This window comes from Eucalyptus grandis, chromosome 6 (genome assembly GCF_016545825.1).
Source record: "Eucalyptus grandis isolate ANBG69807.140 chromosome 6, ASM1654582v1, whole genome shotgun sequence".
NCBI classification, from domain to species: Eukaryota; Viridiplantae; Streptophyta; class Magnoliopsida; order Myrtales; family Myrtaceae; genus Eucalyptus; species Eucalyptus grandis.
In genome coordinates, this window is record NC_052617.1 from 27074410 (window position 1) to 27094261 (window position 19852).

Consider the following 19852-nt stretch of genomic DNA (forward strand, 5'->3'; position numbering starts at 1 on the left):
CTTCAGGAGTGGGTGAACAGAGATTCGAGACAGTCCGGTGAGCTCTTAAAAAGCAAAAATTGAAGATACGAAGAAAAGGCCTATCGGCCAAGCTTGTTGAAGACAATAGGGGTGGCTCGCAAATGACAGTGACACTCGTCCATGGATGAACAATTTGCGAGCGTCGGCATCACTTGACCAGATCTGGTGGCAACTCCGTCGGTGGCAACAATGGAGGAGGGGCGGAGGTCGAACTAGGAGAGAGGGGATGACCATATGGGTTTTTTGAGCAAGAGGAATCAAAGGCGTGCAGGTGAGGAAGAGGGTTGACAACATTGTTGAACAGAGCGAGCTTACATAGTGGATAACAGAGGAAAGAGATAAAGAAAAAAAATGCCCATATTTTCTCTTCTTCGTTGGACAGTAGCCAAAAAACACGTGAACTGCTTCCTTTTCTTTTTTTTTTCTTTTTTTAATATAAAAAAACCAAGTTATATTAAAATTTTTATTATAAAAGTCACATAAATTTTTTGTTAGAATTTCTCACTGGAGAGGCACTTAAGTGATTATTGTTCCTCCAATTTAGCATTTAATTGAGTTAGTGAAATATTTTGACACTAAAATGAGTATTGTACATAACTTTTGACACTTTTAATATATTTATCCAAATTCAAGCTATTGAGAGAAGCAAATTGAAGTTTAATACATGAAAACGAAAGCTATACATACATTTTGACTATTCGTGTTTCTATATCTAGTTTTTTATGTTTTGTAAGGGTGTGCATGGAAACACTCCAAAAAAGTGTTTCCGGCACACTTCTGTACGGAAAGTGTTCCCGGGAACAAAAAAGGAATAGAAACGCGTTTGGTTGCGTTTTTGTTCTTTTTTTGTTTTTTTGTTTCTGGAACGAAATAAGAACAGAAAAAAGAAACAATAATTTGTTGTTTCTTGTTCCAGAAACAAAAATGAAGAAACATTTCCGGCAAGCTTCTTCTCTCTCTTCTTCTTCTCTTCTTATTTTCTTCTTTTTTTTCTTCTTTTCTCTTTCGCCGGTCGCCGGCCTCAGCCATGGCCGGTGACCGGCCGTCGAGGCTCGGCCTCGCCCGATCCGGCGAGGCTCGGCGTCGCCGGCGCGGCGAGGCTCGGCGTCGCCGCGCGCGAGGCGAGCCTCGCCTTGGCCGGGCGAGCTCGGGCTCGCCAGATCCGGTGAGGCCGAGCCTCGCCATGGCCGGGCGAGCTCGAGGGGCCGGCGACGCTCGGCCTTGCCGGATCGGGCGAGGCCGAGCTCGCCCGGCCAAGGTGAGGCCGAGCCTCGCCCAACCACGGCAAGGCTCGGCCTCGCCGTGGCTGGGCGAGGCTGCCGGCCCCGTCGGCCGGTCGCCGGAGGCCGGTGACTGGAAAAAAAAAGAAAAAAATAAAAAAGAAAGGAAAAATGAAAAATAAAATAAAAATGTTTAAAAAATTAAAAGAACAAAAAAAGAATAAAATTTACCAAACGTGTTTCTGTTCATTTTTTATTCCCGGACCAAACGTTACCAAACGCATTCTTTTGTTCAAAAATTGTTCCCCGGAACAGAAACACTTTTTTTTGTTTCTGTTCCCAGGAACAAAAAAAGAACAGAAACGTTACCATTCGCACCCTAAATTACCAATAACTATCTTCTTGGAATGCTAGATATATATATATATATATATATATATATATGAGTCAAATTATCAAGGTTAAAAAAGATAAAAGCTTGAAAACATTTCTTCACTAAATTAGTTTCGATCTAAGTTAATTCAGCATATAATCTTTTTCTTTTCATACATTAGGTATTGTCCGAAGGAAACACCTATTAAGCTAGAATTGAAACCACATCGCAAGCTCCTGCCCCAAGTCCAATGGGAGAGACATGCCTTAGTGCGTAAGCTTCAACAAACAATATGTGTGATATGAACTGGTCGGGTATACATTATTATATTTTAAGAGACTGTACAGAATAGTACTACATAGATTTTTAGAAAAAAGACCTAGGAAGCATCAGATGTAATTCACCCACCAAAGAGGCTTCCAATATACTAGGGTGGTCATTTAATGTTGCTATCAACAGATGTTTGCATTACATTGGCAACGAATCTTTGAGAATTTAATGCAATCATTACCATAAGATCCCAACTCGCAAATAGACAATTTCAACTTTTATAAGCTAGTTTTCTCATAAGTAACTTTTGGCCGTCCGAAAGAGTTTATAAGCTAATTATCAGCAAAGTATCTCCAGAAAGGCCGCTCTGTCATTTTCCTTCATTTTTCACCTAAAAGGAATTCCAAGTTTCTGCCTCTCCTATCATAGTCTTTCATCTTCATCTTCATCTTCACTGTACTAAATTAGGTCACAAGTCTCATGTGAAAGGCCTTTCCAAAGCTTCCTCCCGATCTGAGGAAGCTCCCTCTCATAGGAAACTTGCACCAGCTTCTTGGGTCACCGCCTCATCATGCGTTGTGAGACTTGGCCAATAAATACGGGCCGTTGATGCATTTACAGCTTGAGGAAGTTCCTCATGTTGTCATTTCTTCGGCCGAGATGGCCAAAGAGGTGACAAAGACTCCCGACCTTCCTTTTGAGAATAGGCCTTAGCTTCTTGCCACCAACGTAATGTCGCACGAATCTGCTGACATTGCATTTGAGCCTTACGGCTTATCTTGGAGGCAGCTTAGAAAAATCTGCACTTTAGAGCTCTCGAGTGCCAAGAGGGTCCAGTCTTTTAGGCATATAAAGGAAGAAGAGGTTTTCAATCTCGTCAAATGGGTCCCTTTTAATGCAGTATCTCCGATCGATCTTACTCAGGGACTATTCTCGACTAGTTACGGAATTACTTCGATCGTGGCTTTTGGAAAGAAATGCAATGAGGAGGAGGAGGAGGAGGAGGAGGAGCAGATCATATCAGTAGTCGCCAAAGCAACTAGATTGTCAGCTGGCTTTGAGGTTGGGGACATGTTTCCCCTGTCGAAGTGGCTTCTTGTGATTAGTTGGTGATGGTTTTATTAGTGATGGGCTTAAGGCCCGTCCGCCCAAGTTGGGCCCAAAAAGCCCGGCCCACGGGAATACGGTCCGTTGATGGGGGGACATATAAAAGGGAGGAGAGAGAGAGAGAATGTACCGGTTGAAGAAAACATAAAGCAAACGTACGTCTTTTTCTTCTCACGCTCTCTCTCTCTCCAAAGAAAGAAAAGGAAAAAACAGTAAGCTCTGGCAACATTTTCCTTCCCTTCAAGGCGTCACCGGATCGAACAAGATCAAGTTTCTCTTCCTCTATCAGCGTCGGTGTTTAATTTGTGGCTAAAAAGGTACGCTCGAATCCGTGGTGTGCTTTAGGATCGGTGATACGTGTTGTTTTCCCAGGCTCGTCTTCCGCATTGATTTAGGGGTTCGATTTAGTGTTGAATCCACTTTATGGGGATCCGTTATTCCTAACATTAGTATCAAAGCCCTAGTTCACGTTTTCCCGACCTGTTTGATGTTTTTTGATTGATTTTTCACGAAAGTAATTCAGCCATACAGATTGGGGCGAGAAATCCTTACACCCGAGCACTGTTCGCCCAATTTTCTGAATTTTCGTAAGTCAAAATCAAATTTTGATGGCATAGGGAGAAAGGGGTCGTTGAGACGAGTCTGGCGATATGTCGAACGCCGCCAAGAGACGCCGCACACGCCCACACGCGTGGCCAGAAGCCGCTGCGCGTGGGCGCGACGCGCCCGGAAGCGCTGGCTCGCTCAACGCGTGCGCTCCACGTGCCGATCGGCGAACCGGCACGTGCGCGACGCCGGCAGCAAACCGGCACGCGCCGGTCGGCGGACCAACACGTGCTGACGTTAGCATGAATGGTCAGTAACCGCTGGGGTGACATCATCGATGACGTCAGCACGACGACGGTTGGCCGGGCAGTCACCGGCTGGCGACCTGATCGGCGACCCGACCCGAACCGCACCGCGGACGCCCAGCACGCGCGCGGCACGTGCCGGCTAACGTCTGCGTGACGTCAGCCCACGCACGCGCGCGGCACGTGCCGTCTGTTCGCCCGAACCGGCCTGACCGGTCCGACGACCGATGACTTGACCGTTGACCGTTGACCGTTGACCGATGACCGACGACCGTTGACTATTGACAAAAAAAAGGAAAAGAATGTGTTTCTTTTTCAATTAAGTCTATATGGATTATTTGTGATCCCTTATTTGTTCTGCATTTATTGCAGGAACAGTTCTGCATTTGTTGCACGAACAATGCCTCCCCTGAGGTTGCGCACACCTATTCGCGCAGTTACCGATGAACAAAAGGATAGGCTGTCTAAGTTAATAGCTGAGCTGACTGATCATCGATGGGAGAGTGGAGACTTAATTGATCATGTCCTTGAGGTCAATGGGAAGATTCAACAGGTCATATGGAATGGTCGTCCTATGCCACAAGATCGAGAGATGGTGCGATTTTTCATAAACACTCTTCCACCCGAATGGTAAGATGTGTTGAATCGCATATGGGATGTCAACGGAGCTGCTTCATATAAGAAAATTGTGATGGATTTTGTAAATGAATATTACTGCATTGTTACAAGGGAAAAGATCAAGAAATTGAACAAAAAATGATCTTTCCCAGTTCGTGTGCTGACTTTGTGTTAGTTGTATTGGCTGATTTATGTTAAGTGTGCTTTGTGGACATAATTATGTAATGTTTACTATATAATTGTTGTTGATGTAGCAACCTATATGTTAGTTGTATTATATGAAAGCATTATTATATTGTATGTCAATTATCTGTTACTTTCTATTATTGCTGGTTGCTGTGGGTAGTTAGCTGTGGGTAGTTATAGAAGTTTTTGTAACTTCATAGAATTTATTTTGCATAAGACAATTATATTAATGATAGTTTTAAGTTAGGATTTTGGAGGATGATTGGAAACATAGTGACCTTTTGATTCTGAAGCCTTACTTGAAATTATTCATTAATATGATAGGTCTATGCAAATAGGAATGCATAAATGATAGGCATTAATAATTCGTGCATATATATCTGATGTGTTCAAATCAATGGCTTCAGCCACGAAGAGCATAGTTGCCGAGTTGAACAAAGGTGAAAAGCTCAATGGTGACAACTATGAGATATGGCACATGAAAATCCAATATGTGCTGGAAGAGCAAGAGGTACTTGAGGCTCTTAACCTGACCATGGTAGAACCTGAAGAAGGAAATACTGCATGGCACAAAAGAGATAAGGAAGCTTTTGCTGCATGGAAACGAAAGAACTCTCTTGCTCGCATCACGTTGCTGAGCAACATGGAAAATTATGTCATGCGAGAGTTTAGGCGTTTTGACAATGCCAAGGAAATGTGGGAGGCATTGGCAGCTAGATTTGGTCATACTTCGATGACTAGACTGAGACAGCTCACTATTAGGTTTGACTCCTATAAGAAGCCTCATGGTCAGACCATGAAGCAACATCTTAGAAAGATGTCAAACATGATAAATGAGCTGAAAGATGCTGGCCATATCCTCACAGATGAGCAGCAGGTGCAATCAGTGATTCGTTCCTTACCTCAGAGTTGGGAGCATATGAAGGTGCACCCGACCCATAATGAAAATATCAAATCTTTTGAGGATGCAGTGCGCCATCTTGAGTTGGAAAAGGACCGCCTCTTGGCAGCTAAGCCGGATGCAGAACTCTATCATGCTAGTTCTAGCTCAAATGGAGCTTCGAGCTCCAAGCGCAAGCGCCCTAACTGGTTTGATAAAGGGAAAGGCAAGGAAGAAGGTCCTTCAGGGAAAAAACCCAAGTTTAACCAACATGAAAGAGGAAAGCGTCCTCGCATGAAGAAGCTTGCAAGGGTGAAATGCTACAACTGTGACAAGAAGGGTCACTATGCTCGCGGCTGTCATGAGCCAAAGAAGGTATGCACCCCTTGTACTTTTCAGAACTTTATTTTTATGTCGAGTTCTGTGTTCTTAACTGAGTCTAATCCTTTGTGGACTGTGGATTCAGGAGCGACGGACCATGTAGCAAAGGATAGAGGATCCTTCGTGGAATTCCGATGAGTACCAACTGGAACTAAGTGGATCTATGTGGGAAACAACTCCAGAGTTGAAGTGAAAGGAATTGACACATGCCAACTGAATATGCGTGGTGGACGCACTTTGTTCCTATGGGATGTGTTGTATGCTCCGGAGATTCGTCGGAATTTAGTGTCTGTATTAGTGTTGGTTAAATTAGGTTTTAATATGAACTTCTATAGTAGAGGTGTGAATTTGTTTTTGAATACAAATTACTATGGTTGTGGTTATTTTCTAGATGGTTTCATTGTATTAGATATTGATTATGTTAATGCAAATGTTTGTTATTCCCTTCTCACGTCTCCTAATACATATGATAATGATGTGAATGTGTGGCATACTAGACTTGGTCACATTGGCCAACAGCGTATGAATAGACTAGCCAAAGAGGGCTTGTTGGGCAACATTTAAAAAGTCAATTTGCCCATATGTAAGCATTGCCTAGAAGGGAAAAGGACAAGGAAACCATTTGGGAAAGGTAAAAGAGCTAAATTTCCTCTGCATTTAATCCATTCTGATGTCTGTGGTCCAATGAATGTGAGAGGAAGGCATAGGGCTGTTTATTTCATCACATTTATTGATGATTATACTCGATTCGGATTTGTCTATTTGATTTCTCATAAATCTGAAGCAATAAGTTGTTTCAAAAAGTTTATGAACCTGGTAGAGAATCAATTAGACAAGAAAATAAAAGCATTGAGATCCGATCGAGGTCGAGAATATTTATCTGATGAGTTCAAAAAATTATGTGATGAAAAAGGAATAGAAAGACAATTGTCTATTCCATATACTCCTCAACAAAATGGTGTTGTGGAGAGAATAAACAGAACCCTACTGGAAATGGTTAGGTCCATGATGGCGCATGCTAACTTACCTATTACCTTTTGGAGTGATGCGTTGTTAACTGCTGCCTATATACTTAACCGTGTGCCTTCCAAATCAGTTACTTCCACTCCATATGAGTTATGGACAAGTAGAAAATCGGACTTAAGTTTTCTTAAGCCATGGGGTTGTGCCGCCTATACACATGAGTCCTCTCACAAATTTGGGAAATTGGGTCCCAAAGGAAAGAAGAGTATTTTCATAAGGTACTCAGAACACTCGAAATGATATGTATTCATAGGTGAGCAGGAAAGTGGGAGTATAACTGAGTTTGAATCACAAGATATCACATTCTTAGAGGATGAATTTCCTAAGAAGGGCAAAATAGGGGAAGATTGTTCCCTATTTGAGACCTTGGATCAGGATAATGATGTTAATGGAGTTCGTCCAAGTTGGAGTAATATGAGAAGTGATGAATTGAATTCAACTCATTCTCAATTGCAACCACATGATGAGACGACATCATCATTACCTAATCCAAGTGGGAGCATGATGGGGAATGATGTGCAAAGTGTACAATCTCCCATACAGCGAACAAGTCGCCAAAGTATTCCCCGTCGACGTTTTGACATTGAATGAGAAACTTTTATGGTTGCTCCACAAGATGAGGATGAGCCAAGAAATATTAATGAGGCTCTGAATTGCCCTAATAAGGAAAAATGGATTAATGCAAGGAAGAGGAAATGGAGTCAATGAGATCAAACCAAGTCTGGGAACTGGTTGATCTTCCAAAAGGACGCAGAGCTATTGGGAACAAGTGGGTTCTCAAAATAAAGCGAAAGGTTGATGGCTCGATTGAAAGGCATAAGGCTCGCCTTGTGGTGAAGAGGTACAATCAACAGGAAGGAATTGATTATGAAGATATGTTTTCTCCTGTAGTGAGATTTACCTCGATTCGCATTATTCTGGCAATAGTGGCTAGTCTGGATCTTGAGTTACATCAAATGGATGTAAAGACTGCTTTCCTCAATGGAGAATTAGAGGAAGAAATATATATGGAACAACCTGCTGGTTTCATAGTGAAAGGCCAAGAAGAAAAAAAAGTATGTCGACTTTTGAGGTTGATATATAATCTTAAGCAGTCATCAAGACAATGGTATATACGTTTTCATAATGCCATAATGGCATATGATTTTACGATGATTGATGAGGATCATTGTGTATATATCAAAAGATCCAAGGATCAATTTGTGATCAAATCATTATATGTTGATGATATACTAATTGCCGGAAGCAATACGGAGTTTGTTAAGACTATCAAGAGTTGGTTGTCTTCCAACTTTGAGATGAAGGACATGGGTGAGGCTGCATACATTCTTGGAGTTAAGATTTCAAGAGATCGTTTGAAGAGATCGTTGTCTCTTTCGCAAGAAACATATATAAATAAGGTTCTTGAACGATTTCGTATGCAAAATTGTAAACCCATAGACACTCTTATTGCAAAAGGTGAAGGATTGAGCCATAGACTGTATCCAAGGACTCCACAAGAGAAGGAACAAATGAAACATGTTCCTTATGCTAGTGCTGTTGGGAGCTTGATGTACGTTATGATGTGTATAAGACCCGACATATGTTTTGCAGTTGGAATGGTGAGTAGATACCAATCCAATCCAGGTCAGCACATTGGAAGGCCGTTAAGAGAATACTGAGGTATCTGAAGGGAACTGCTGATTACAAGTTGAATTACCAAGGAAAGGATCTGCGACTTGAAGGCTATTCAGATGCTGATTGGGGAGGAGATTTAGATGAAAGGAAATCTAGCTTAGGATTTGCTTTCTTACTGAGCAATGGCACCATATCATGAAGTAGTAAGAAGCAAACGTGTATAGCATTATCCACGATGGAAGCTAAGTTTGTGGCATTATCAGCAGCAGTACAAGAAGGAGTTTGGCTTAAGAGATTTTTGGATCATTTAGGTGTTATTGATTAATTGTGATAGCCAAGCAGCTATAACGTACACCAAATATCCAAAATATCATGGCAAGACCAAACATATAGATATCAAGTATAACTTTGTCAAGGATATGGTTGCACGAAAGGATGTGAACTTATAGTACACATCTACGCATAGAATGGTAGCAGATCCTATGACAAAGCCAATACCTAGATGTGTGTTTTGTGGTCATGTAAAATCTCTAGGATTGCGTAGAGTCTGATGTACTGGATTGTAATTTCCCTGAGTTGTTCACATTTATGAACTAGTGTTGTTTCATTATTAATGCCTATGAATCTTTGTTTGATCTTTATGCATCTTAATGCTTAGTGCATTACTTTAAGTTGAGAAAGTATGTCAGACAAATAAAAGATTAGCCCACTCACACGGGTAATCGCCTCTATTTACTGTGTGATAAATAGAGATGTGACTGTTTTTAACCTTATTATCTAGGTGATAATCGAGAGCTCAAGCTTAAAATACGTATGTCGCCTTAACTGAGTGTTAAGATGATGACATAATACTTACTATGTCCGAAAGTAAAATACCCCACATATTTTACTTTATTTGTCTAAGATGCCAGATGTGAGTTCTGATGAATTTTGTAAAAGAGTAGATACATGAACTCAAGTTAGACATTGGGTATGTTTGAAGTATCATCTGTACGGTATTGAAAGGTGTAGACATACGCTCCATGGGAAAGGAGTTAATACCGTAATACGTATTTCATACTACGTATGCATAAGCCGATCAATAAGAGTGGCAAAAAGTTTGGTCTTAACTTTTATGACGTGTGAGACTCTTGAGGAAAATAGTTCCTCAATTTTAGTGCCCTCATGACTTTTACTTATTCTCAAGGTTTCTATTTAGTGTTTGCTATCTTAGGATGTTGCCAATGGTCATGAGTTGATTCGATCTAATGGGACATTTCTAGAAAAGCAAGCTGAACTGAAAGTGAGAGTTTGAAGGAAAGAGGAAGATCGATTTTGGGGAATCACATTGTAGTTTTGTATTCATTGGTCGACCAATTATGATTGTCTTTGTGATAATTATAATTATGAATACAATATATATATATATATATATATATATATCATGTTTAAAAGAGATCAAGAGAGATATAAAATGTGATCGATCGATCTAGGGTGACGCCCATTATGAGCTGCTATATATTCCTAACAGATGTATAGTAACGAGCTCTCAAAGTATGTTGGTCACACGGATTATTCACCGGTATGAATGTTGAAGAGAGATAAAGAAAATCCTATTTGGCCCACCATGTGTGAGTGAGAGATGATGGTTTTATTAGTGATGGGCTTAAGGCCTGTCCGCCCAAGTTGGGCCCAAAAAGCCCGGCCCACGGGAATACGGCCCGTGGATGGGGGGACATATAAAAGGGAGGAGAGAGAGAGAGAGAACGTATCGGTTGAAGAAAACAGAAAGCAAACGTACGTCTTTTCCTTCTCACGTTCTCTCTCTCTCTCTCCAAAGAAAGAAAAGGAAAAAACAGTAAGCTTCGGCAACATTTTCCTTCCCTTCAAGGCGTCACCGGATCGAACAGGACCAAGTTTCTCTTCCTCTATCGGCGTCGGTGTTTAATCTGTGGCTAAAAAGGTACACTCGAATCCTTGGTGTGCTTTAAGATCGGTGATACGTGTTGTTTTCCCGTGCTAGTCTTCCACATTGATTTAGGGGTTCGATTTAGTGTCGAATCCACTTTATGGGGATCCGTTATTCCTAACAGTTGGATTAGGCCGAGACTGGAAAAGTTGCATCAGCAAGCGGACCGGATCATGGACCAGATCATTAGAGAAAAGAGAGAAGGGAAGGCTAAGAGAAGCCGTGATGGAACGGCAACATAGATTTGATCGATGCTCTTTTGAGGTTCACCAATCCCCGTGGTCCTGAATTGACCACTAAGAACATCAAGAAAGTAATACTGGTAGGGATGGTTTTCTGTTTTCATCACGCTCATTTTTCCTCAGAAAATGATCTGCAGCTTTAGGTTTTCAATCAGTTTGAATTTTTACTTCATAACAAAGTTGAAGTTTGATGTTGGCTGACTCATACTTGTCTACATGATATTGATGAGAGAAGAAGTCTATCGACAAAAGCACAGCTATAATTAAATCAGAGTGAACATGAGACTGATACAATTTAATATGACTTTGATGCTTGAACATGTTCTTGAATAGTTTGAGCTAAGCTTTTCTTTGTCAAGGCTAAGGATTAAATTTCGAGTTATTCTAACCAAACACAAAATATGAAAAGTGCATGTAGGACATTTTCACCGCCGACAGTGAGACTTCAGCCACGTAGGTGGATGGGGCATTGGCAAGGATGATTAAGCACCCAAGAATCCTCAAAAAGGCGCGGGCTGAGGTGAGAGAACTACTTTTTGGCAGGAGAGGCAAAGCAGACGAGACAGGGTTGCCCGAACTAGAGTACCTGAAGTTGGTAATAAGAGTGTCTAAGGATCCACCCTTCTGTTCCCTTGCTGCCCCTAAGGGAATGCAGAGACATATGCGAGATAAATGGGTAAAAGATCCAGGTTAAGACCGAAGTGGCCATGAATAGGTGGGTGATCTGTAGAGACCCCGAGGCTTCTTACACAGAGAGGGGTTCAAGGACAGCCCAGTTGATTACAAAGGGGCTAGCTTTGAGTACATACGTTTGGTGTGGGAAGGAGGATATTATTAGATGTATGCCCTAAAGCTACTATGTAATAGTTACATGTTAGGGATTTCAATTGTACTATCATTATTATTTTTTAATTAATGGTAATGACGTATTCATTTTTTATTTTTTTGGTGATTTAGGAACCCCATACAACCGGGGGCCGGCGAGTAAACCTTGAGGGACACGTAAGCAGGAGGACCCACTACCCCCGACGTCCCACTTAAGATCCCAAGCAACCGTGAGGAGATTCGAACTCCTCCCCTTCATGAGGGGGAGAGAGCCCAAATCATCGCGGCCACCAAGGTGGTGGTTAATGACGTATTCATTAATTTGTCAAATTATTTTATATTTATGAATGATTCCATAAGATTAGTTGCAACTAGACATAATCTTGACACGTCAAGAATATATATGGCGAGTTAATAGTTAGGCTGAATCTTTAAACCGTTCCTGGTTATTGAGTGGATATTTATAATCTTGTTGAGACCGGTGTGTTATTAACTTCACAATTAAATATTGAATACTTAAGGGAATGATGAGTCACATGTCATTAGATATTATGATGCTTGAGTTAGAATACGGGTGTTTGTATTAGACAAGTTCACTAAACTTGACGCATATGGAACGATTAGCGATATGGAAGCTTTTAGCGTGGTCAATGTCCGATTATTCATGCTTTGGTCTTATGTAAATAATCCTTAGACCTGAGGCACAGTGTTAACTTGTGTGTCGAACAATTATGGTTCACAGGTGCACATAATTCCGGGTCATTGATTCGTCTTTATACCTGATGGTCATAGTTTGTTCATATACGAAGTTGCATGTGTGTGCAATATGGAATCTCTCTCCTTGTTAAATGCAAGGTATAATAATAATGTCTTATACGATATAATTATGACATTGCAATTTCCCTGACTAGGGTTGTAACCAAGAATAAATTGTTTATATCTCAAATAAAATGCATGTCAATTGGATTTGTACATATAATCAAATTTGTGACTTGACAAATATTGTATGGGCTTTATTTGATTGAGATATAGTAAGACAGAGGGATTAAATTACACTGTAATAAAAAATGATAGGTTTATTATGTTTTTAAAGCATTCACACTATCTGGGTAGTCATGACATATTGCTAGATGTCAATCATGACTTATAGGACCCAAAGATTAATCGGGACAATTAATTCTTTTGGGAGTACTAATGTACTAGTACAACTCTTACTACTAGCTTAGTAATGAACCTAGGGATATCACACACCATAAACAATTAGGATAACGTGTAACAAGAGAGAAATATTGTTGCAAATATATTTGCAATTACTACAATCAAATTGAGTCGATTTGAAATTAAATTAAATGAGATTTAATTTAATTTGTATTAAAGTCACAAGCCTACTTACATATGATGCACACGCATGCCCAAAGTGGATATATGTTAATATACCCAAAATGTACATATAAAAATTATGTCATTTTTATTTTTATTTTTATTTTTCTTTAAGGGGATTGATTAATTATTTATTTATTCATTTAATTAATTAATTAATTAATCAATATATATTTTTTTAATTGGGAAGCTTCATGCATGAATGGTTGACCGTTCATGCATGAAGCATCATACACAAAGCATAAGCATCGTGCATGAACGGTTTGACCGACGGTTGACCGTTCATGCATGATCGTGTTTCGAGAGATGGGGATCAGCAACCGTTGCTGATTCATAAAATACCATCCGAAAGTCCGCAAAAAGAGTTGCTAAAAATACATAGAGAAAAACCGTGTGCGTGTTCTTGTGATTTTTGTGTGTTCTTGTGTTTTTCGAAACACAAGAAAGAAGAGGAATTCTCTCTCGTTTGGGCCGTGACTAAAAACATCAAGGATACGGTGAATTGTCTCTATGAGATTGCTAGTACGATTATAGTGGTGATTATTCGAAAGTTCGCTCTTCCGTTCGACGTTCATTATTGGTGTGTCTAAATTAGAAGTCCAACGTTTGTAAGGTTTGAACTGTAAAACATCCGAACTAATTCATATAAAGCACACTTTGAGAGATAATTCGTTTAACTCTCATTTTATATTCAGATTTTTTTATTAAAACGCATAAACAAAGCATTCGGAGAATCATATGTAAAATATTTCATCTTTGTTTCTGCTGCATTTTTAAAATTTTACTTATATATGATTCATGAAACCAATAGATATGTCAGGGATGAACTTTGGGATTGCGAACGTGGATTTTCTACTTGCAATGTTGATGTACCACTTTGACTGGGAACTTCCTGAGGGAATGAAGAGCGAAGATCTGGACATGAGTGAGTCACTGGGTGTGAGTGACTCAGAGGAATTGAGATTTGTACCTGGTTCCCAAGCCCTATCAACCTAGCTTCACCTGCTGAGACATCCTTAAGAAGTTGGTACAAGGGTTGTTAAGGATGCAAACATCGACTGCACTGTCGGGGAAAAAACCTCAAGAATGCAATTGTGTGCTTGTTAGGAGGAAAAGAAGTTTATGACTCACAGATTGCATTATAGGAGAATCAATGAACCTATCTTTCTCTTTCACTTGCTCCTTGTCTTTTTTTAGCTCTTGAATTGTCTTTTCTCGAAGGAATAAAACTAGAATGAGAGTACGTCTGAGATCATAGCTTAGCGGTGAAGGGTTCACAATGTTTTTTATGAGATTACAAGTTCGAGTAATATCACAAGTAAATAAGGTTGACAGATCAATTGGTGAAGTGTAATCAAATCTTTCGTTTGGAACTATAAATTCCAGGGGTAGTCCTACCGTTTGATGCGCCACGGAGCAACTTGGGCTTGAAGCCTACGTACTTCGGCCCATTTTTAGGGCTCATTACCCAAATCCTGCAAATAAATTTTTCGAAGAAAGTGTGATTGTTCCTTGGAGATGAATAATCTCGGTAATATTATTATTGTCGTCATTGTAAATTTTGTTTGTTTTGCAAAAAATAAATAAATTTAGAAAATATTTTCCTATATTTGTATTACTTAAAATAATTTATCAATGGGAGATATTTTTATCATCGATAATAATTTATATTTAAATATTTTCATTTACGATGAAAATATTTTTAATATTTTTAATTTTTTAAGTGATATAAATAATTTTATTTAAAATATTTTTTAAACCAATTATATTTTCAACAAATAAATGGATCCGGCGATGAGTTTGTCGTTTGTTTATTTATTGTGCTCGTGTTTGGTCAAGCATGTACAAATAATTCAAACATTAGGAACATGTGGCGACGGCGGCGTCGACAAAGAGGTAAGCTGCCAATGTGGGAAAAATTGGCTCACAACGACCAGTCTGTCGGGTTGAATCTTGAACGTCCATATGAGCCTAACGAATACTGTAATTAATTCCCCCATTTGAAAATGCAGAAGCAAACAAATTGGTTGGGACATGGATAAGATAATTTAGTTTTGAACGGATTTCTCGGGCACTCGTTGCCACTGTTTTTGGATGCGTTATCCCCCTCGTTCGTGAATTTAATATTAGCGAAGGTGAGGAGATTAAAGGAAAAGATATTATTTTCTTTTTTGCTTCAGAATATATTATGAACTTAATGAACACACTCGTTAGAAACTGTGTGATAACTATGATTATAGGTGTCGAAGATTTCAACAGAGGACAACATTGTTTAATAATGTTTAGCTAGAATATTAGGAATAACATCACAATGTCATAGATAAGTTAAAAAAAAAAAAACTGAAAACAAGTTAGTCACGACTGCGAAAAAAGAACGCAAGCATGGACTGAGAAAATGCAGCCAGACTTATCATATGATACCTCCCATCAAGAGATATTTTCTATCCTTTAGGGCCAAGTTGCCCTCTACTAACCCATGCTTGCATAACCATTGTTTGGTTGTTGTTTCCGAGTCATAGGTATCATTAACCAATCGACCGATTTTGAATTATTTGTCATATGAAATGGACACTTGACTTTTCAATCTTATTCACCACTTGACATTTTGGTCTGATTGATACATGTCCCTTAGCTTTTTGGACAATTCTTGCAGCTTCTTTTATGAATTTTTGGTTTTCTCTTTCTTTTTTACTCCTTTTTTCCCTCAGTTCTCTCTAACAATCTGCAACCGCAGCGGTGGCTAGCTTGAGCCCGGAAGCCTCAGCGGTCCACAATCATAAAGAAAAAGAAGATAAATGAAAAAAAATTAAGAAAAATTAAAAAAGAAAATTTGTAAAAATTATCTGCATTAGCGCTGGCAATAATTTCTGCAATTTTATATACTTCAACTAAGAGCTCTTGTCCTTTTGTGGCTTTTGGAGCGATTAGCTAGTGGGATTATCAAGCCTGACCTCACAACTCGAATATGATATAACTGGGATAACAAGGTTCTTGATAGAGCAAGCACATCGTGCATAATATTCTCTTCATTGCTTGATCTCTCACATTCGCAACTTTGCCACTCAATCCTAGACTCAAAATTGAAAACCTCGATTTACATATCGTATCTACAAATTTTTTTCAGTTGCCTGGCACTTATAGTGATGGTACATATACCATGTACAACCCACATTTTGATGGCACATAAGTTAAAACAATCATCTAGAGTGGAAGTTAGGTGAATGCTAATTTAGTCACAAATGGGTAGCATTTCTCACGACGGATGTCTTTTCTTTGACCTTCTATATGCATCTAAAATGGTACTTGTTCTATTGGTTTCAAGCACGCATCATCCATTTATCCACCCATGAATAATTAGTCATTTGACGCAAGAGTAAGGGGATCGCATCTATATGTCCTGCAATTTACTTCACTCAAATGTGTGGTCCATTATCATATTAGTCAGCTTCAATGCGTGACAGGATTTTTGTCCATCCAAGAAAAGATTATGCCAGACGCATGCTCTAAAAAGTTGGCCAATTTCTTTTTTAATAACATGTGTCGCATGCTCTTCCATAAGAGAACCACCCAAAAACGCCTATAAGTGTGAGCTATGTAGCTCCACCAAAAATCTCAACACACACACTCTTAAATTCCGCGTTCCTCTAGTCTCACTACTCCACTAGTCCCTCATGGATCTTCAGCTCACTTTCCCAGTTCTGTTCTCTTTCCTCCTCTTCATATTCATGGCACTTAAAATTGCCAAGAGAAAACCAAACTCAGAAGGCTCAGCCCCAAAGCTCCCTCCAGGTCCATGGAAGCTACCCATCATAGGCAACATGCACCAGCTCGGTGGCCCACTTCCACACCGGACGCTGAGTGAATTGGCTAAGAAGTATGGCCCGTTGATGCACCTCAAGATGGGCGAGGTCTCCACGGTTGTGTTCTCATCGCTGGAGACCGCCAAGGAGGTCTTGAAGACTCATGATGTGATCTTTGCCTCTAGGCCACCGATCCTTGCCTCCAGCATCATCTCCTATGACTGCACAAGTATCACCTTTGCACCCTATGGGGAATATTGGAGGCAACTCAGGAAAATCTGCATCCTAGAGCTCCTGAGTTCCAAGAGAGTTCTGTCATACCGGTCCATCCGGGAGGATGAGATGTTAAACATGGTGAGGTGGATTGCAGCAAGGGCCGGGATGACCATCAACCTCACCGAGAAGATCTACTCGTCCCAGTATGGCATGACGTCGAGGGCCGCATTCGGGAAGAAGTGCAAGGAGCAGGACAGGTTCATCGGGGTAGTGAAGGAGGCAATCAAGTTTGCGGGTGGGTTCGGGATCGCCGACCTTTTCCCCTCGGTGAAGCTCCTGCACGTCATGAGCGGGATGAGGCCGAAGATTGAGAAGCTGCACCAGGAGTCTGACAGGATGCTGGAGGATATCATCAGGGAACACAGGAATAATAGATCAGAGAATAAGAGTGGTGATCAGCGTGAAGATGGCGATGAAGATTTGGTAGATGTTCTCTTGAAGTTCCAGAATCAAGGTGATCAGGAATTATCCCTGACCACCGAGAATATCAAGGCAGTGATCTTGGTAAGTTAATTCAGTTTTATTTCCGAAAAATTCTTTATTCTTCTTTAAAGTCAATTCTTTTCTCCAAACATATGAGCCGTGCTCTGATTAGCCGTGTCTATAAACCCTAGGAAACGGGTCGCCAGTGCATGTACAGCACCCAACATTTCGGTGACGACATCTTTTCTTTCTGCAGGACATATTCAGTGCAGGGAGTGAGACACCAGCCACCGCAGCGGACTGGATCATGTCAGAGCTGGTCAAGAACCCAAAGATCATGGCCAAAGCACAGAAAGAGGTGAGGCAGGTCTTTGGCAAGAGAGGAAAAGCAGATGAAGCAGGAGTTGCGGAGCTCAAATACCTAAAGTCAGTGGTCAAAGAAGGCCTCAGGCTACACCCACCCGTCCCACTCCTCCTCCCAAGGGAATGCTCACAGGTCTGTGAAGTAAATGGCTACACAATACCAGTGAAGACAAAGGGCATCATCAATGCATGGGCTCTGGGAAGAGACCCGAAATACTGGAGAGACCCCGAGGTGTTCGACCCGGATAGGTTCTGGGACGACTCTAGCGTGGATTATAAAGGGAACTGCTTGGAGTACATACCGTTTGGTGCTGGAAGGAGGATTTGTCCAGGGATGACTTTTGGGCTGGCCCAAGTGGAGCTTCAGATTGCAGTACTTTTGTACCATTTTGACTGGACGCTCCCCGGTGGGATGAGGAATGAGGACCTGGACATGACTGAGGGTTTTGCTGTGACAGTGAAGAGGAGAGATGATCTCTTCTTGATTCCCACTCCTTATAATTGCTAACTTTCTGTCAGCTCCCTCATTTGTGTTTCCTTGTAATCACCTAAAAAATGTATGTGTCTGCTCATGGGAAGTGAAGATCTAGAGTTTCTTTTGGGTACTAGAATAAGGGCTCAAGTGAGTTTTTTACTTAAAGACTTTAAACCATGAGGAAGTTGTTGGGATCAGAGATGAGATGTGGATTATGTGCTAGTATATGTAAACATGAAATTGTATTATCTAATAAACTGTAATCGTTTCTTGCAATGGAAGTAATCATGATCACTAGCTAGCTACCACCCGAAATTCAACCTACTGAGTGGTCAGTAATTGCTATATCAGAGTCTTGCATGGGGGCTACTTTTAGGAAAATAATTGTTTCTTTTTTATGTGAATCGTTGCGGGAGAATCGTTCTACGAAGGCCCAGGTGGTGCGAATTGCAAACCTCGACCTCCAATCAAACTTGTGATTGGCAACCTCGGTATGAACGTGACCTGTTGACGAACACGTGTCAACCAACCAATGTTATAGACGCCACGAGCGAAAGAATTCGCTATCTCACTTGATAAGTCGAATTAACCGCCATAAGAGAATCTTGATTAGGTCAAGTCCTCAAAAGAGCAGTAGAAGAGAACCTCTCAATTTTTTTCCTCAAAAATAAAAATATCCATCAATCTCCAAAGAAATTTGGCAAATCCTTTATATAAGCTTTATAGCAACCACACAAACCCTAAAAACCAACCCTAAAAATCTAATGCGTCATATTCTAAAATATTCTTAAACAAGAATATATATAAATTGACTTGGTCAATTATTTGGTGACCAGATAATTAAATTGCGCCAAGATTTCCAAGATTTTTCAAGATTTGATCTAAGGTCATCTCCACGCCGAAGATCACGAACCCTGACGCCAACAGCTTGCCTGAATTGCTTGGCCCGCGCTCGAGTGATTGAACCAGTAGGAATAAACAATGGGTCATTAGCACCTCCTCCTCAATATGGCTCGATGTCCACATCACTTGATACCAATGACACCTAGTGAGGTGTATCAAGATCAATTAAAGTTACAACGAGAAGCCGAGAGAGAGAGAAAATGTGAGAAATCCGAGGGCTTGCGTGGTGTGTCTGAGACACAAGGAAAAGGAGAGGCCGAGAGAAAGATTGTGGTAAAAACCAAGGGAAAAGAAGAGAGGAAAGAAAAGAGGCAAAATATTTTTTATGCAAAATCAAGTAAAGTGAGGAGAGCTTTAGTTCTAGATCGATCAATGCTTGTACTTGTGTACAATGAGGTTTTGTTTTCTACTAACGATCTTGACCCAAGTTTGCCTAGTTCTATTGTGTCTTTATTACAAGAATTTGAAGATGTCTTTCCTGATGAACTTTTGGAGGGATACCATCGATTCGAGACATAGAATATCAAATTGACTTGATTTCTGGTGTGCCATTACCTAACCGACCCGCATATCAAAGCAATCCCAAGGAGACAAAGGAACTTCAGCGACAAGTTAGCGAACTATTGGAAATGGGGTATGTGAGAGAGAGCCTTAGCCCATGCGCTGTCCC

General features: G+C 40.6%; 2 protein-coding genes across 2 annotated transcripts; both read left to right on the plus strand.

The window, feature by feature from the left end:
- The first annotated feature begins 2616 nt into the window (after nt 1-2616).
- LOC104451779 (cytochrome P450 71D8-like) lies at nt 2617-2997 on the plus strand. Its single transcript, XM_018875561.2, has one exon. The coding sequence runs from the start codon at nt 2617-2619 to the stop codon at nt 2995-2997; it is 381 nt and encodes a 126-aa protein (XP_018731106.2).
- A 13507-nt stretch (nt 2998-16504) lies between these two features.
- LOC104449140 (cytochrome P450 71D9) lies at nt 16505-18555 on the plus strand. Its single transcript, XM_010063176.3, has 2 exons — nt 16505-17522; nt 17698-18555. The coding sequence occupies exons 1-2, from the start codon at nt 16614-16616 to the stop codon at nt 18310-18312; spliced, it is 1524 nt and encodes a 507-aa protein (XP_010061478.1). The 5' UTR covers nt 16505-16613; the 3' UTR covers nt 18313-18555.
- The last annotated feature ends 1297 nt before the right edge of the window (nt 18556-19852 follow it).

What these genes read in the sequence shown, in the direction of transcription:
- LOC104451779 (XM_018875561.2), top strand. Translation starts at nt 2,617, where the DNA reads ATGTCGCACGAATCTGCTGACATTGCATTTGAGCCTTACGGCTTATCT.
- LOC104449140 (XM_010063176.3), top strand. Translation starts at nt 16,614, where the DNA reads ATGGATCTTCAGCTCACTTTCCCAGTTCTGTTCTCTTTCCTCCTCTTC. An exon ending in ATATCAAGGCAGTGATCTTG is followed by an intron (nt 17,523 to 17,697) that starts GTAAGTTAATTC and finishes TTCTTTCTGCAG; the next exon opens with GACATATTCAGTGCAGGGAG.